General features: G+C 34.9%; 2 protein-coding genes and 3 non-coding genes across 5 annotated transcripts in view; all 5 read right to left on the reverse strand.

Moving 5' to 3' along the window:
* The window catches only part of LOC143425249 (neurotrimin), a 162,324-nt gene extending 160,330 nt beyond the window's left edge, over positions 1–1,994 (reverse strand). Inside the window, exon 1 of the mRNA XM_076897896.1 lies at positions 1,744–1,994. Coding sequence (XP_076754011.1) covers positions 1,744–1,837 — 94 coding nt within the window. The 5' untranslated portion in view covers positions 1,838–1,994. The remainder of the gene's footprint in view (positions 1–1,743) is intronic.
* Positions 1,995–9,736: 7,742 nt separating this feature from the next.
* Positions 9,737–9,898, reverse strand: LOC143425739 (U1 spliceosomal RNA). Its single transcript, XR_013102070.1, has one exon. It is a non-coding gene; the product is annotated as a U1 spliceosomal RNA (small nuclear RNA).
* A 1,280-nt stretch (positions 9,899–11,178) lies between these two features.
* Positions 11,179–11,340, reverse strand: LOC143425735 (U1 spliceosomal RNA). Its single transcript, XR_013102066.1, has one exon. It is a non-coding gene; the product is annotated as a U1 spliceosomal RNA (small nuclear RNA).
* Positions 11,341–13,827: 2,487 nt separating this feature from the next.
* Positions 13,828–13,992, reverse strand: LOC143425740 (U1 spliceosomal RNA). The gene has a single exon (XR_013102071.1). It is a non-coding gene; the product is annotated as a U1 spliceosomal RNA (small nuclear RNA).
* Positions 13,993–14,468: 476 nt separating this feature from the next.
* On the reverse strand, positions 14,469–15,585 carry LOC143425188 (uncharacterized). Its single transcript, XM_076897805.1, has 3 exons — positions 15,451–15,585; positions 14,712–15,017; positions 14,469–14,648 (listed from the first exon to the last, which is right to left on the reverse strand). The coding sequence occupies exons 1-3, from the start codon at positions 15,476–15,478 to the stop codon at positions 14,617–14,619; spliced, it is 366 nt and encodes a 121-aa protein (XP_076753920.1). The 5' UTR covers positions 15,479–15,585; the 3' UTR covers positions 14,469–14,616.
* Positions 15,586–15,740: the final 155 nt, after the last annotated feature.

Consider the following 15,740-nt stretch of genomic DNA (forward strand, 5'->3'; position numbering starts at 1 on the left):
AGTATGCAATCTCTGCAGCCCTGCGTTCATAACTTTATACTTCTCATTTCCTTTTCTTTTTTTAAAACGAACAGTGCAGTAAAACGAGATCGTGTTTGCATAATTAAAACCGGAAACGATACAAAAGATATCTCGTTCGTAAATTATCGCGGAATGATCAAATAATAAAATATCATTTATGTCTGATTTCGGACTGTTATTTTTTTCCAACTATTGCAAATACGAGGAAACGCGTCATGTGAATGTTGTTTGTTTCTTTTGTTTGAAGGAAAGTTAATGGAACATTTTTTGTCAAATAAATTTTCCAAATTCTTCGAAGGTTCTTATTTACACCAACTTTTGAGGGTCGACGTAATTTTTGGTTAACGAAACGTGACATTTTTAATCCGGTAATTCTGTATATCTCATTTCTATGATATAAAATTGCCGGACCCGTACAAAAGGTATCATTAAATGATAGGGAATTTAATGTAATTCGATTGAAATTAATGGAACTTAAACATTTTTCGAAATCACTGTACATTCATAAAGATATGTAAAAGACTATCGTTCAAAGACACGTATGTTATACGCGATTGTCACGTCAGAAATTTCTTCACATTTATGAAGAATTTTAAAAAACGTGTTCGTTCTGATAATACTTATTTCAAAATGGTACCACCAATTATAATATATTGGCAGAAATAGCAAGGTGACGAGTTCCGTCGAAAAATAAATAATATAACAACTGCAATCGGCTCAATAATAAACTGGCTCAATTTTGATTGGTATCGGCGTTATTGCGAACGGAGAATACGTTACGAGGGAAAGCAAGATTCTGCGCTTAAATTGCTCGAGCAGATTAAGATTCAATTTAGTGGATAATTGAGAGATACGCGACACCATCAAGATTGAAACGAAGTTCCTCTCACTCGGCCGAAAAAATGTGAGTATAATTTTGACACTTGGAAAGAAAGATACAGGAAAACGAATTTATGGCAGGATTTTTCGCTATGCTCTTATCCCAGCTGTTTGCCAAGCAATTTCTTTCTCCCGCGCAAATTTCGCGATAATGTTTGTTCAGTTTCAAATGATGACCTCGAGGAAGCTATGAACGATATTAATGCATTAAACGTTAATTTGATGGCAATCTACACACGAGGGAAACCAAGTTACAAATAAAGAAGTGCAAAAGATTGAATTAACTCGAGAAAGGTAATCTTTCTGCGTCAAGTATTCCTTAACAAACTTCACTTGCTTTCTCTTAAATGAAACTGCATATATAAGTATACTTTTTCTGAATGAGAAATTAGTATCTTTAACAGCAGCGAAAATCCAGAATGTCGTATTGTGGATTAACTCCACTGAATATCGTCACATATATGGACGTCGTAACATTTTTCATCGATAAAATTCGATAAAACAAAACATCAACTATATTACTGCTCGATCAATCACTCATTGAAATGTTGACGAAACACCGCAGAGTCGGAAATCTCCCGTAAAAGATATCGGAGCTTCTTCCAGGAGAGCTGCACGGGTTACCAAACTCTCTCTCTCTCTCTCTCTCTCTCTGTTTCGTGTCACTCGCGACGAGAATCGTAATCGCAAGGTAATAGGACGGAATCGTGATTTCAACTTCCGTTGACACTGAGTGACACGGGAAAAAAGCGGAAAGCACGGACCGCGTGGCGTGACTACCGGCGGCGACGTCACGGGAGAGAACGAGCGAATGAAAATGTAAACAATTGTGCATCTACTCACCGACTAACTCCGATCGCACGCCAACCAATAAAGTAGTCACTACCAGAAGGGGCACCTGTCGTTTACTTGTGCACATACCACGTTTCTCACACATGATACAGTATCACTAGAACGCGAGAAACACGAACAACGTTCGCAGCGCTTGTCGCGTACTGACTGAAGTTCCGAGTTGGTGGGATTCTCCGTATATCCTAAGCGCACGAGGATCCCCCTCCCTCGTAGCACGATTCAACCCGAGCGGAGGCAAGGGTGCAACTCACCCCAACGCGGGCCTCGCTGTTCCTCCCCACTTGGACCGCCGCGGAGTTTCGCTCCCTTCCGACGTTGCGCTCGAAGAGGCTGCCTGTCAATCGGCTCGCGTTCTGCTTCTGCACACTAGCAAACCAAAATATTCGGATATCTATTAATTTCGTTCAACTGTCTTTTCTCACTTCAATATATACAACGAGCAGCAAAATTGATAAAACTTATAAAATATCGTATCGTACGAATTTTTAAATAAAAATATGTTAACTAAAATTGAAAGTATATAATTTTTTTAACTGCAGGCAATGGATATTTCATATTTTGCGATATAATATTAGTCTTTTACGGGTTAACATTTCAAAAGTATTGATTAAAGTTGCAGAGCTTTTATTATTATTTTGTTGAAAATTGATAGATATTAAAGTATTAATACAAGTTATTTTTATCAACTATTCTACGAACTCAATTTTGTATCATAAAATCCATCACTGTCTCACTGTAATGTTGTTTCTTAGTTTCACGTCTGTCCGCGTCAATAGCTTAGAAGCGGACGTTAAAGTTTAATAAAAAGTAAAATATTTAGTACCCGTATAATGTATCGTTCGAAATTATATTTCGAATAATTTAATCAACGATTGTTAACAATTCAGAAAATGATATTTATAACGACACGTTTCGAATTATGAATTCACGAGCAATTAAATTAAAATACAATACTATTAAACCTTCATATATTAACAACATATACGAAAGTAGATATTATAATAATTAAATAGTCAGATACGGTAGAGTACGTGGAAACCGTTTACATGCTGCATATAAATCACGATGCATTTTAGTGAACTACAAACATTACATTAATTAACACAACTGAAATTCGAAAGCTAAAACTCTATGGTGTTGTTATCGTATATTGATTTAAGTGTATATTGATTTAAAATGTATGAAAAGCTATGTAATGCATAATTTTATATGTTTAATATTCGTTACAATGCCAATTTTGCCCGTAAATATGAAGTCTACCTCTTCTGGGAAGCTTATTGAGAAAAGTTACAAAATAAATTGAGAGGATATTTTCAATGAAGCTTTGTTTGTAATATCACAATGAGGCGATAAATATTGCAATCCCCTTTAATAATTTTAGTAGGTCTCCATTTGAGATATTAAAATTGTATTATTTAAACGCGTAGGTATTCCCATTACTGCCGTAACATTCAATATCGCCGATTCTATTTCTAAAAGGAAACATCCACTTCAATCAATTTTTCAAGCAAGAATTTCAAACCGTACGTGATATATAAAAAATTTCTTGGATTTACGTTCTAATTAAATAGAAAGTACGAGTTTTTTGACCTCATTACTTAACACTTTATCTCCCTTTGACAAACTCAAGCGCTGATAGAGAGGATCCTGGCAATGAGCCCATTCGTTACACTGCTGTAACTAACTACGCGTATTAAGATTACTTTCCACTTTCAGATTATTCTCCGATACATAAATATGTACGTACCTGGTTGACATGCACCGCCAATACTAATACCATTATTGTATATCATATACTTTCTAATATCAATTTAATACCACGGTTACAATTCGTTCACCCCTTTGATAATTAAGATGAAAAGAAATTTTGCCCACGTGTACATCTTTGCCTCGCATTCACATTCACTTGATAATTGCATTATGAATGAACAAAATTGCATACAAACTGAGGCTTTCACTCCTGTACAAGTCTAAAAATATTCGAAGCTGGATATCGGCTGCATTTACATTTCACTACATGTGTACCATATAGGATGTTAGATGTTAGATTATATATATTATATTATACGATATCGGGTCAAAAAGGAAGCAAAAGAAGATAATTACTCGAGTACTCAAACTTGGGATCTCGAAATCAAGTTCGTGTTTAAATGGTTCAAATACAGGTAATATTCAGATGGTAAGATGTTTTATAGTTCCAATATAACTTAATTTCATGACATCGCATGGGGCTGTCATCTTTAGCAATATTTGCATCAATAATCCATCCAACAACTTAACCAATCGAAATTGTCCCTTTTCGTTTACATATCCGAATGACATTGCGCTGACCTTGAACATAATTTTCTAATCGGAATTAACTTTAACTTGGCTTCCATTTACATTCCACTACATTTCGTTGATCATATGATTTCAAAAATTATTCTTTCAAAGCATTTTCAGGAACATAATCTCTAAATGCAATCTTTATTTTGCAATTTTATTCGTTTCATTTATTTTAATATCGTTGTTTGATCATTGGTCACGTTTAAATGATTAAAGCTTCCCGTCCCTGGCGTAAATAATTTAAAACGAGAGCGTAGTGCACGAGTGGAATGTAAACGATACGCAGGATCTAAAGCCTCGTTCAGATCAATCGCGTTCACTCTTTTATTCCTCGGGTAAATTAAATGGAAAGCATTCGCTTTTTCTATCCTGAATTTTAGTAATCCGTGTCTGTTGAATATGCTGTGCATATCAATGAAGAGATTGTTGTCAATTGTCACACGTCGCATGCAACTGTGGTTAACCACGCACGTTTCTGGTTTGCCGTTGATTAGCTTCAGTCAAGTTAGGTGAGAATTTAACTTTGCTGGAAGCAAAGATTTTCGCCTGACATGCGATCGCAACTGTTTCTTCTCGCACCGGCAAATACAATATTTACTAGAGATAACGAATCGCGAGAGGAAAAAGTTGATTTATACGTAAAGGTAACTATTGTAATTTGAAATACTGGTATTAACGTTGCCAAGAAATTACCTTTTCATGAATCTTTCTCAACAACATTCGTTAAAATTCGGGGTTTTAGGGGTAAGAATGACGAAGCGTTTATATCTGCATCTACTCATTTATTCATACAAGAGTGCCACGAAAATGACGATTAGAAGCGACCGAAATTATTGATAAAAGGTCCGGACGATAGTGCTATGTGATATAGATCGTCGACAGATCATTGCGTGCCACCTTGAACTACCACGCAAGAGCCAGGGGACTCACGAAACTATTATACTAGGTACTTAATGATTTTGATACCACAACTATGTCTCCCCATGCAATATGGTTTTCTTCTACCGGCTACTGTGAAATATGAAATTCAACCGGCCTGAAATTGTGCAATATGTTAATCTTATGATACAATGAATATTTCACAATGAAATCTATATGTATAGTATAGTATTATATAATATGAATCAGCTTGTAATAAAATTAATTAATAGATGTGATATCGACGTAACCTTGAAAATGTGACATTATTAACCGACGGACAGTCGAGAATAAATAAAATATTGAAAATTATATAGTTTCAGATAATTAAATTTATTTGAGTATTCCTGCACAATATGATATACACGATATCAATTATAATACTAACAATAACTGCGGTATATATTATTGTTACCACGTGATCGGTTAATCTATATAGAGATATCATCACACTTTAATCACGTCGCAAGAGATCACTGCTGATGATTTATGATGTCGTAAAGGCGATATGAAATTGTTCCTTTCTACTGCTTTAACCGGTGAACCTCACCAGCACTCATGATGCGACCGTGGGACGATGTCAACGCGATCACCTTTTACTTGTTCACGCGTTATTATAGGTATTGATCTTCCTATTGAATGTGTTTTATCAACGACTCGTAACACATGCCGTGTATTGTACTAACATCCCTCGGTAACAATGTAGATGATAAAACACGTAATCGTTAACAAAACGGTTTAATTAACTTAACCAAAGACACAAAGAGGTCACAGAACGAATGTATTGTTTCAAAGCGAATTAAAAAAAGAATAAGTCAACTTTTCAGTTGGTAAATTATAGCAATTACATTAGGCATAAGTTTTACAAAACGAATCAATCTCAGCCAGTGTCAACAGCTGATAACGATGGCGTCGTTAAACATATGTATTTTCAAATGCTGCCCGATGTTCTATCGTAGATCGGAAAAGTTCTTTCCCCAATTATGATCAAGGCAGGCAACAACGAAAGTTAGCGCTAGAAACCCGTGCAAATGCACGCAACACTCGACGATTACTTTCGTTCGTATGCTTTCTACGGTTTGTCGGTGTAACTCTCGTGCTACGGGTCCCCTTTCCGAGCCAGATTCCATTCGGTTCATGGAAAACGAACATTAACGTTGTACCCTTGGAGTTTACCATGGCAATTGGCAATCGTGATTCCTTCGAATCGTTGCGTCTTTATTGCTCCTGATTGCATAACCACGCAAGCGGAAGAGAATAAAACGGTAGCGTCTAACGTTAACTACCCTGACAATTCTATACCACCGCGCCGCTACCATTTAAACTAGCGCATTCTTAGGAGAGCATTAATTTGCTAATAGGAGATTCAGATTGAGATTGAGAAGTAAGTAACTACTAAATCAAGTAACGGAATTAGTCAATATCGAGGGAACTATCGAGGAATTTTCGAACATTAGTTTAACACCGTAAAAGAAGAATACATTACTCGCACTGGAAGTTCTTCCTACACGTCCGACCTATTGTAATATTTATTCGTCGCGACGAACGAAAGAGAGCATGACAATCATTTCCGGCCACCCTTCCGGAAATAAAAGGCAAGTGGAAGATGAACTAATTACAGTTAAGGCAAAGGTGTTATCGGAACAATGAGGGTGAAAAACGGTTGAGTGATCATTTGGTATCAATCAAGAACGATTTTGCCGTAGAATTTCAGTGCTGTCTTAGTTAGTTAGTTGACAAGCCAGACAAATGGCCACTCACCCCGTTAAGGGGCGATGCGAAAACGCGAAGTGTGAGCGGTCTAGAAGTGTAAGAATAAGTGTGAACCTGGGCAAGTTCGGATCTGTACTCGGCAGCTGGTTGTGTTTGCTCGAAGGCGTTACCCTTTTTCGCGTTTCGTAACTTTGGTAGAAAAAAGATTTGAACGTCGACCAATCGTATCGGTAACGGATAATGATATCCTCGCAACGACAGTTTGAAAGCCGTGGAATTAAAATTTCCTAACTTCAAATTTACCATTTCAGCTTCGACAGACCGAAAACAGTTCGCTGTTTTCCATCCCAACGTGTATTTCGACCCGATTTGTTATAATCGACAAGCGTATTGCTCCGAGGAGGCAAAGTATTATTCCACTGGTTCTGATTAATTGCGTGCGTTTGAGATGGCAGACATAGGCTACGGTAATTAGCAGACGGCTTATCTGTGTTCAGTTTTTATGAAAAATATGTTATAAAATGGAACCTATGGAAATTTGTGCACCTTTTTCTATTTCTTTCATGTATTCTCTTTTAGTTGTCACTGTGTTAATTTACTCTCTTGGTAGTAAGTTCTCCGTTTTAGTTCTTTCTCGTATTTAGAAATTATTACTCTCACCGGTTTTTATCGTATCCTTTAATCGCGAATACGAATGCGCTCATTAATATAATTTTCGGTTTACCGATATTACTACATTGTAGCTACATTTTGCTTTCGAATAAAACATGTCGATTTTTAAAACAATTTGTTAGACTATAGACAAATTTCGCGAATAAGATGACAGTAACCTCGATAATGTTATTTATTTGCATTGTCTCGTAATAATCTTTAAACGCGATGTAATAGAGTTCGTGGCACACATTCCATTCATCTATTAAAGATATTCCAAAGATACGCAGACAGATAATTTTACCGCGGACAAATATTATATGTTAAGTGAGAGATAAAGAATATTCTTAATTCTTAATAATATTACTACTTTTTATTGCAACGTAGTCGTATAGAGCAACGTATCACCCGCTTGCTACGTACAAATAATAATAACTTGATTGGAAGAGCGGATATTAAGCATTCACCGTATGATAAGACTTGTGTTACGCGACAGGTTGAATAAGCGACACGGGTTATTGAAGTGTCCAAACACGAAGCTGTTTACCCTCGTATGAAACGCTAGAAACTGTAGTACAAGATACGTACACATGTACGTAAATCCATAAGTATGCCTGCATGTTCCAGCATTTCCCTTTTCGTTCCTTTAAACTGCACTCACATGCAATACGTATTGTACGGGCAATATATATGGGTGTGTCGTCTCTATTCCTTGATTTCTCAAAGGCACCGATCAACTATGGAAATTTTGTAACTACTACTCGAAGCCAGCTAGAGCAGACATTCGTGTGATTCAGAACTACGGATTTTATTGGATTCTGTTCTACCGAGTTTTATTGACCCTATATGAAGCGATCAGTTTTTTACTGCAATGCGACCCTTTGAAGTTATTTACATATTTATAAGTACAATGCACGGCTATGTACATCCGGTATCTACAGCCGATGCACAAAACGCATAATCGCCCCGTTGTTAACATCGTGTCAATATTATTAGATGTAAACGTATTTTGATCAAACAATTTAATTACTCCTCGCGGTCAACTCTAGCTTAACTCGTTTAATATTAATTACCTAACATATATCATAGATGATTAATAGTATCTCTGTTGAATTAATATCACAAATGATGTACTTTGTTTACTTTGATGTGTGTGTATAATAAATTGATAGATTTATAAGAAATCTTATTAAGTATTATTAATTTAATACGTAAACAAAATTTTTCTCAAATACTTTGTGATGAATATATGTCGAAACGCTATCATGTTCCTCAATTTCTGAATAACATTTCTTACTTTCACTATGTCGCATTGAAACATCTAATGGGGCAATTAAGTAAATATTTAAATAACTTGCTCGAAACGATCGGAAATGTGCAAGAAAGTAATTAAATTCTTCAATTTTTATCATTCTCGTGTCGTTGTCCTTTTTAACGTTCAACAAATTGTGAAAGATTCGGACCTACGTCAAATAGTTGGATTGAACTAATAAAAGTTAACAATACATCAGACCGTTTCATCGTTTACGTTACGATCTTCTCTTTCCAATAGGAATGCAACAAAACAGTTGGATAGATATCCGTTGAAGCTATCCGACTAAAATGTAATAATATTCTTAGTTTCTACATTACCAGCGCGAGGAAAGCAACCAGTGATTATTAGATTCACCGGAATGTGTGAAAGGAAAATGGAAGGATACGCCCAAAGAAAAGATGCAACAATATCGATTGAATATTAGAGTCTGGTAGGCATACAAAATCAATGGACATACATTAACCTCTTTGACTTGCTAAATAGGTTAATTTGAATGTTTAAATTCCGAGCTCGTCGGACTCAATTTGCGAGAACTCTGCGTTTCTGTTTAATTCCTTTCGTCCACACTGCTATCCAACCCGTACTTACCCACCACCAAGTGAGCTAGGCCAGCTGGCCTGTTAACTTACTTGTACACGTTTCGAGCTACGGACATGCGGAAACGTCCGACAGCCCCTCACACGGATGCTTAAACAGGCCATGTGCTTCCTACAGCGTTTAACTGGAAACTGCCACCTGTACTTTACACTATGATCTTACACTTTCTACCCACTTTCTAATTATCCTTTTAATGAGAAGTCTAAATACTTGTTACGAGTTGCATCGCAGTTTAATCACGCGCGAATGATTAGACAATTGTTATACAACCGAATCGTGTTCAATGAATTTAAACGATGGCAGACGATGACTTATGGATATACGTTTTACATGCTTTCTTTACCCACCCATCGATATAAATACTACTTATTACACTCCCTTCCATTACGAGTTCCACAATCAACTCGTAATTTGTTTACGAGCGATTTTTCGGAATTAATCAAATTAATTTTGAAAATTTATTATCCGGGATAGCGCGAACGCAGTCCCGACTACCAAAAATTGTACGTCCGAGATATCCACATTAGAGATATTCGCAGAGGTCAGCTCAACCTTGGTGCAATGGAAGAGCCTCACCCTGGAGGAACCGCCTTCGTGATCACGGTAACCTCTACGCCAGGTAAGTATGCTTTGGTTGCCCCCTTCAGGTTATTTAAGCCTATAGAGTACTGTCCTAACTGCGAGAAATTGTGACCAGCTAGCGCAACGTGGCGGTGACTTTTGAAACTAACTTCATTTGATACCGCTGAAATCATCTCACCTCCCACATATGATTAATAATTAAATTTGTACGTGTAGTATCTTATAGCAAATTGAATTTCCTTCAATATAATAACTATGTTAGTGTACAAAAATGTATTATTTAAAATTAAAACCAACGATGCAATTATATTAACTATATAAACAAGCAGTCAAATAAAATGTACTGCACAGTACATTAATTAATTAACAAAATTCTTTTGTAAAAGAATCGAATGTTTTTAGATTTTAGAAAGTGTCAATGATCATTTTCTCCGTGTGCATGCGCAAGCTATAATATGTGATTCTATCTCAGAACTTGTAGTCCGGAATATGTATATAATTTAGATGACTATTATTGCCGGTTCTAATACGTGAATTAACATTCAGAATATTTATTTGGACGCGGAATCATTATTAGTCATACGTACGTGCTTTCGACAATATGGGGCACGACAATGAGGGGCAGTGGTAACACACTTAATCGCTTTGTACTTATAATAGTATAGCTATGATAGAACATTGCTACCCTAATAAGTATTTCGAATAGGGTAACGATTTCAAGATAAAATATTTAAATAGATTTTTAAAAAATATTTCAAACATTTTATTTAAAAACTGGATCACTATTTATTAATATTATTATTAACTAATAAGCCCATGCATTGGAAAGAATCTACATACATATTCATAGAAATTTAGTCTTCAAAATCTACCTCAAATTTATACTTTTAATTCGTTATAAAATAATTTAGTTGCAAAGTATAATATACTCAGAGATAACGGATAATAGTAACTATCTTATACTACTTAAGACTTATGGTACGGCTGTTACCGTATTCGATGTCTCGCATTTTCTTTCTAAGCTTCTTACTACCGTGCCTACAAACGCATACACCACATAAGAACTTATGCAGGGGATAACATCCTAATTCTAAGAGAATAGTGAATCAAGGAATAATATAAGAGAGGCTTAAAAGGAAAGAAGGAAGTCCACATTAGGGTGTGGAGAATCACTTTTACAAAACCAGGAATAAAGATGAAATAATTGTACCAGTACCACCGATGACCGTTATGTAACAAAGAAAAAGGAAAACCGAAAGGGTATATTAAAAATTGTTCTCAATCACCCCTGAAAACAAAAAATTACTTTTGAACATAAAATTTGTCCGGGATAGCGCGTACGCAGTCCCGACTACCAAAAATTGTACGTCCGAGATGCCCACATTAGGGGCATTCGCAGAGGTCAGCTCGACCGTAGTGCAATGGAAGAGCCTCGCCCTGGAGGAACCGCCTTCGTGATCACGGTAACCTCTACGCCAGGTAAGTATGCTTTCGACCTCATCAGAATGGAACTTGAAGGCTGCATCGGCAGCTTTTAACAGCGAGAAAGTACTTCCTCTGCTACGCACCCTAACGATCATTCCACGAACCAATGACCTAACCCCAAATTATTATTCAAATACAATTAGGAACATGAACTATTCTATCAAACTATGTGCAAACTAGTTAAGAAACGCAGAAGAAAGCGAAATTGTATACATATATTAACATATACAGTGCTGGACAAAAGTATTGGCACAGCATGATTGTTATGATAAAAATGCTTATAACTATGAAACAAATTGTTAAAAAGGAAAAATTTGTTTACACGTTTATTTATTTATTATTCTAGATTATTATTTAACAGAAACAGTAATATAAATAAAGTGATATGCGAAATAATAACAAAAACATATTTATTGAGCGTTTTAAGCATGGACAAAAGTATTGGCACATTATACAAAATTTAGTGTAGTTGTATCTCTCCGAAAAAAATCCGATTGTCACTTGATGGTATAGGTAGGGGATTCCCTGATAGTCATTTTTTCTAACAGTCATCCTTAAGTTCAGTCGATTAGCAACATAGGAAATATAACAAGCAACAATGTCAAGAAGAGGGAAAGAAACTACAAGTGAAGAGAGAAAAATAATATTAAATTTGCACAAAATGCGAAAATCTTATAGTGAAATAGCAAAAAGTGTTAATAGAAGTCGATTCACTATTAGAAGTGTCGTAAAACGATTTGAGAATCAATCAGATTTCAAAAGTAGGAATCGAAGTGGACGTCCCTCAAAGTTAACAGTTAGAGAAAAACGGAAAATTGTAAAGGAAGTGAAAATAAATTGTAAATTAAACTCATCACAACTTAGAGCAAAGTTAAATGAAGAAAATAAAAAAGAAGTAAGTTCGAAAACTATACGGAGAGTGTTAAAAGATGCGGGATATTCTGCGTGTGTCGCAAGAAGGAAACCATACATATCCAAGAAGAATCGGAAGATGAGAAAAGAATTTGCAAAAGAATTTATAAAAAAGGATCCCACATTCTGGAATAACGTATTATTTTCAGATGAAACTAAATTTAATATATTTAAATCAGATGGCAGAGTATTAGTTTGGAGAAAGCCAAATACGGAAATGGATCCACAACATTTACAAGCCACTGTGAAACATGGAGGAGGTGGAGTCATGGTATGGGGTTCCATTGCAGCGTCTGGGGTTGGCGAATTAGTATTCATAGATGAGATTATGGACAAATATGTATATTTAAATATATTAAAGGAAAATTTATTTAAAAGTGCTAATAAATTAAATCTCCCGCGTGATTTTTATTTTCAACAAGACCATGATCCAAAACATACTGCCTATATTGTACGACAATGGATCGTTTACAATACCGCACATACATTAAATACCCCACCCCAGAGTCCAGACATGAATCCCATCGAACATGTTTGGAATGAATTAGAAAAAAAAATTAGAAAATATAATATAACAAACAAAAACCAATTAAAAGCTATTATTTTACAAGAATGGAACAATATAGAGCCGGATTTTACAAAAAAATTGGTAACTTCAATGCCAAAACGATTGAAGGAAGTTATCATGAGGAATGGAGGGCCAACCAAATATTAATTTTTAATTTCTAAGTACTTTCAATCATTTGTGCCAATACTTTTGTCCATGCTTAAAACGCTCAATAAATATGTTTTTGTTATTATTTCGCATATCACTTTATTTATATTACTGTTTCTGTTAAATAATAATCTAGAATAATAAATAAATAAACGTGTAAACAAATTTTTCCTTTTTAACAATTTGTTTCATAGTTATAAGCATTTTTATCATAACAATCATGCTGTGCCAATACTTTTGTCCAGCACTGTATGTATACAATATATATTAACAGGTACATAGAATAAATCTACATTATCTGCGTTGACTTCAACGCGTTGTGTGCTTAAACCTTTCATAAAAATATGCATGTACATAAAATCAACGATCTGTGTAGTTATAAATGTTGCTGGAATTTTCAAATCATAATTGTAATTCATTCTATTCCCTTTAGTTTTAAATCTTCTTTTGAATATATTAATAAAAGTGACATCGTTATACATTCTATAATATATATCCTTGTTTTCATCGTTCACATCATTTACTTGATACGTTGAACGATTAAAAAGGGCTTTTATAATTCAAATATTCTACATTTGAACGTGTTATCAATCACAATTACTTTTCCTTTTAAAAGCTAGAAATATCGACAGACTATTTATATGCTAACAGAAAAACACTACGCACTAAAGATTTATTTTGTAAAAGATAAAGTTTTATAAAATTGGAAATTGAAAATAATCACATTGAACAATAATTGGACATTGGCACATTCGACAAAAACTAACGATATTTTTAAAAATGTTTGTCATCCTGTCAAAAATTTTAACTGAAACTCACCTCTATTTCCACTAATAAATTACATATTTTTACGAATAAATAATCCAGGACAGCGCGTACGCAGTCCCGGCTACCAAAAATTGTACGTCCGAGATATCCACATTAGGGATATTCGCAGAGGTCAGCTCTTAACCTTGGTGCAATGGAAGAGCCTCACCCTGGAGGAACCGCCTTCATGATCACGGTAACCTCTACGCCAGGTAAGTATGATTCCCTTCAACACTTCATGGTATATGTTAGATCTAGAGCCAGTCCTTAAAATCGAGAAGAAGGATCGCCGGAAACGCTACGTAGTGATAAGTCTCAGAACTAAATAGTTACCGTGTATGCAACTATACTGTACAAATGTGTACTGTATTCTAATCTAATATAATAAACATTTTTTTCTTACTTATTTTGCCAATAAAATGTTAAAATATGTCTAAATGTTATTTGGTTTTTTGACAATATTTTAATACGTTTTATCATTACTGTCCTCTTTATACTTGATACAATTCATGTAAATTATCTGCTTTAATTTTACATGTGTACTTCTATACGTTTGTATACACTTTAGTTAAAATTATTTATTATTTAATTACACGTATCTATTGCATATTACACATTACCAAATGTATATTATATCGAACGCATATTTATATCAAGGTATTTTATTTACCTCTAGTATAATAAAATATTCATTTTTATATCATTTATATACACATTTTATTACCACCGTAATGTCGTTTACATGTCGCTTGATAAACGACAAATTTACTAACCTCATAGTACTTGCTTCGAATTAACACTTTTGATGTCGTAGAACGAATTTATGGAATTATAAGAAAGTCCTTCAACACTCGCCGTCTCGCAGTTTGTAATAATCTGGTAATTAAATAGAATGCATCGATTTAATAACAAATAGAAAAATCGATCATCATTACTTACTGTTTCTAAACGCAACTACGACATATTGCTGCGTGCCATTCGCCATAACAGTCGAAAGCCGCAGTACCAAACACCGATTATAACACAACATGTGGCAGACGCTTGGAAAGGTTCGGTCATTGAATTCGCGATCTCGAGCGCAAATAGTACGATTGCCGTCACCATCGCTATCCTCTTTGTGCAATAACGTTGTGTTTTTATTCTCCTCCTCTACACCTTTCTCTGTGTTACGATTGCAATGATCGCAACTACAAGATGGATTGACAGTGGGGGGTGTATAACTATACACCGTAGCAACTACAAATACTGAATACCACATTTCCTCGTAAATCATAAGAGGTTACAATTTTTTAGATAAGTTTATTTATCGAAGATGAATGATTGGACGCGATAACTGATAATTTCTAATAAGTAAAGTACAAATTTTTATTAAATGAACAATGAATAAATATTAATTGTGTTACCAACAATTCCAACACTGATGCTAAATACTGTGTATATGTTATCGAAGTAATTAAAATTAATTTTTCTGGCATAACTTCCAGAATTTCTGCCTGCTATAGATATAATATCGCTCCCAACACTAATTTTACACTCGTGTATGCATTTCACCTTTTAAAAAATATAAGTATCCAAATACTTTCGAGAAACGCTGCGTTTGCTATTTTATGTTCGTAATTATGATATCTTTGTATGGTATACAAATTATAAAGTCCGTGTTTTTAATACTTAAACCTACATATTATAATTACTCTATATAACGGCATGGCACGAAACCGAACGAAAAAGAATGGAACTATGAGGAAACGAAGCCACAAAATCGATCAATGAACGAGCTGGTAGACGTTGTTGGTTCAAACTGACACCATCTGATGATTATACGATACATGTATATATTTAGTATGTGCAGTGCCGTGTCATAAATTCAGATCGATATTTTTTGTCGAATCATTAATATGTTCTAAAGGTAACGGTGTGAAAGCTACGGGAACGTCTGATTAATTTAATAATAATAAAATATGCCCGAGA

This window comes from Xylocopa sonorina, chromosome 7, assembly GCF_050948175.1.
Source record: "Xylocopa sonorina isolate GNS202 chromosome 7, iyXylSono1_principal, whole genome shotgun sequence".
Taxonomy (NCBI): domain Eukaryota; kingdom Metazoa; phylum Arthropoda; class Insecta; order Hymenoptera; family Apidae; genus Xylocopa; species Xylocopa sonorina.

Coding starts and splice junctions, on each gene's coding strand:
- LOC143425188 (XM_076897805.1), bottom strand. CDS start 15,478: ATGCCGTTATATAGAGTAATTATAATAT. Junction 15,018..15,450: donor ATATAGAGTAATTATAATAT/GTAGGTTTAAGT, acceptor TGTGGTATTCAG/TATTTGTAGTTGCTACGGTG. Junction 14,649..14,711: donor CGTAGTTGCGTTTAGAAACA/GTAAGTAATGAT, acceptor TTTAATTACCAG/ATTATTACAAACTGCGAGAC.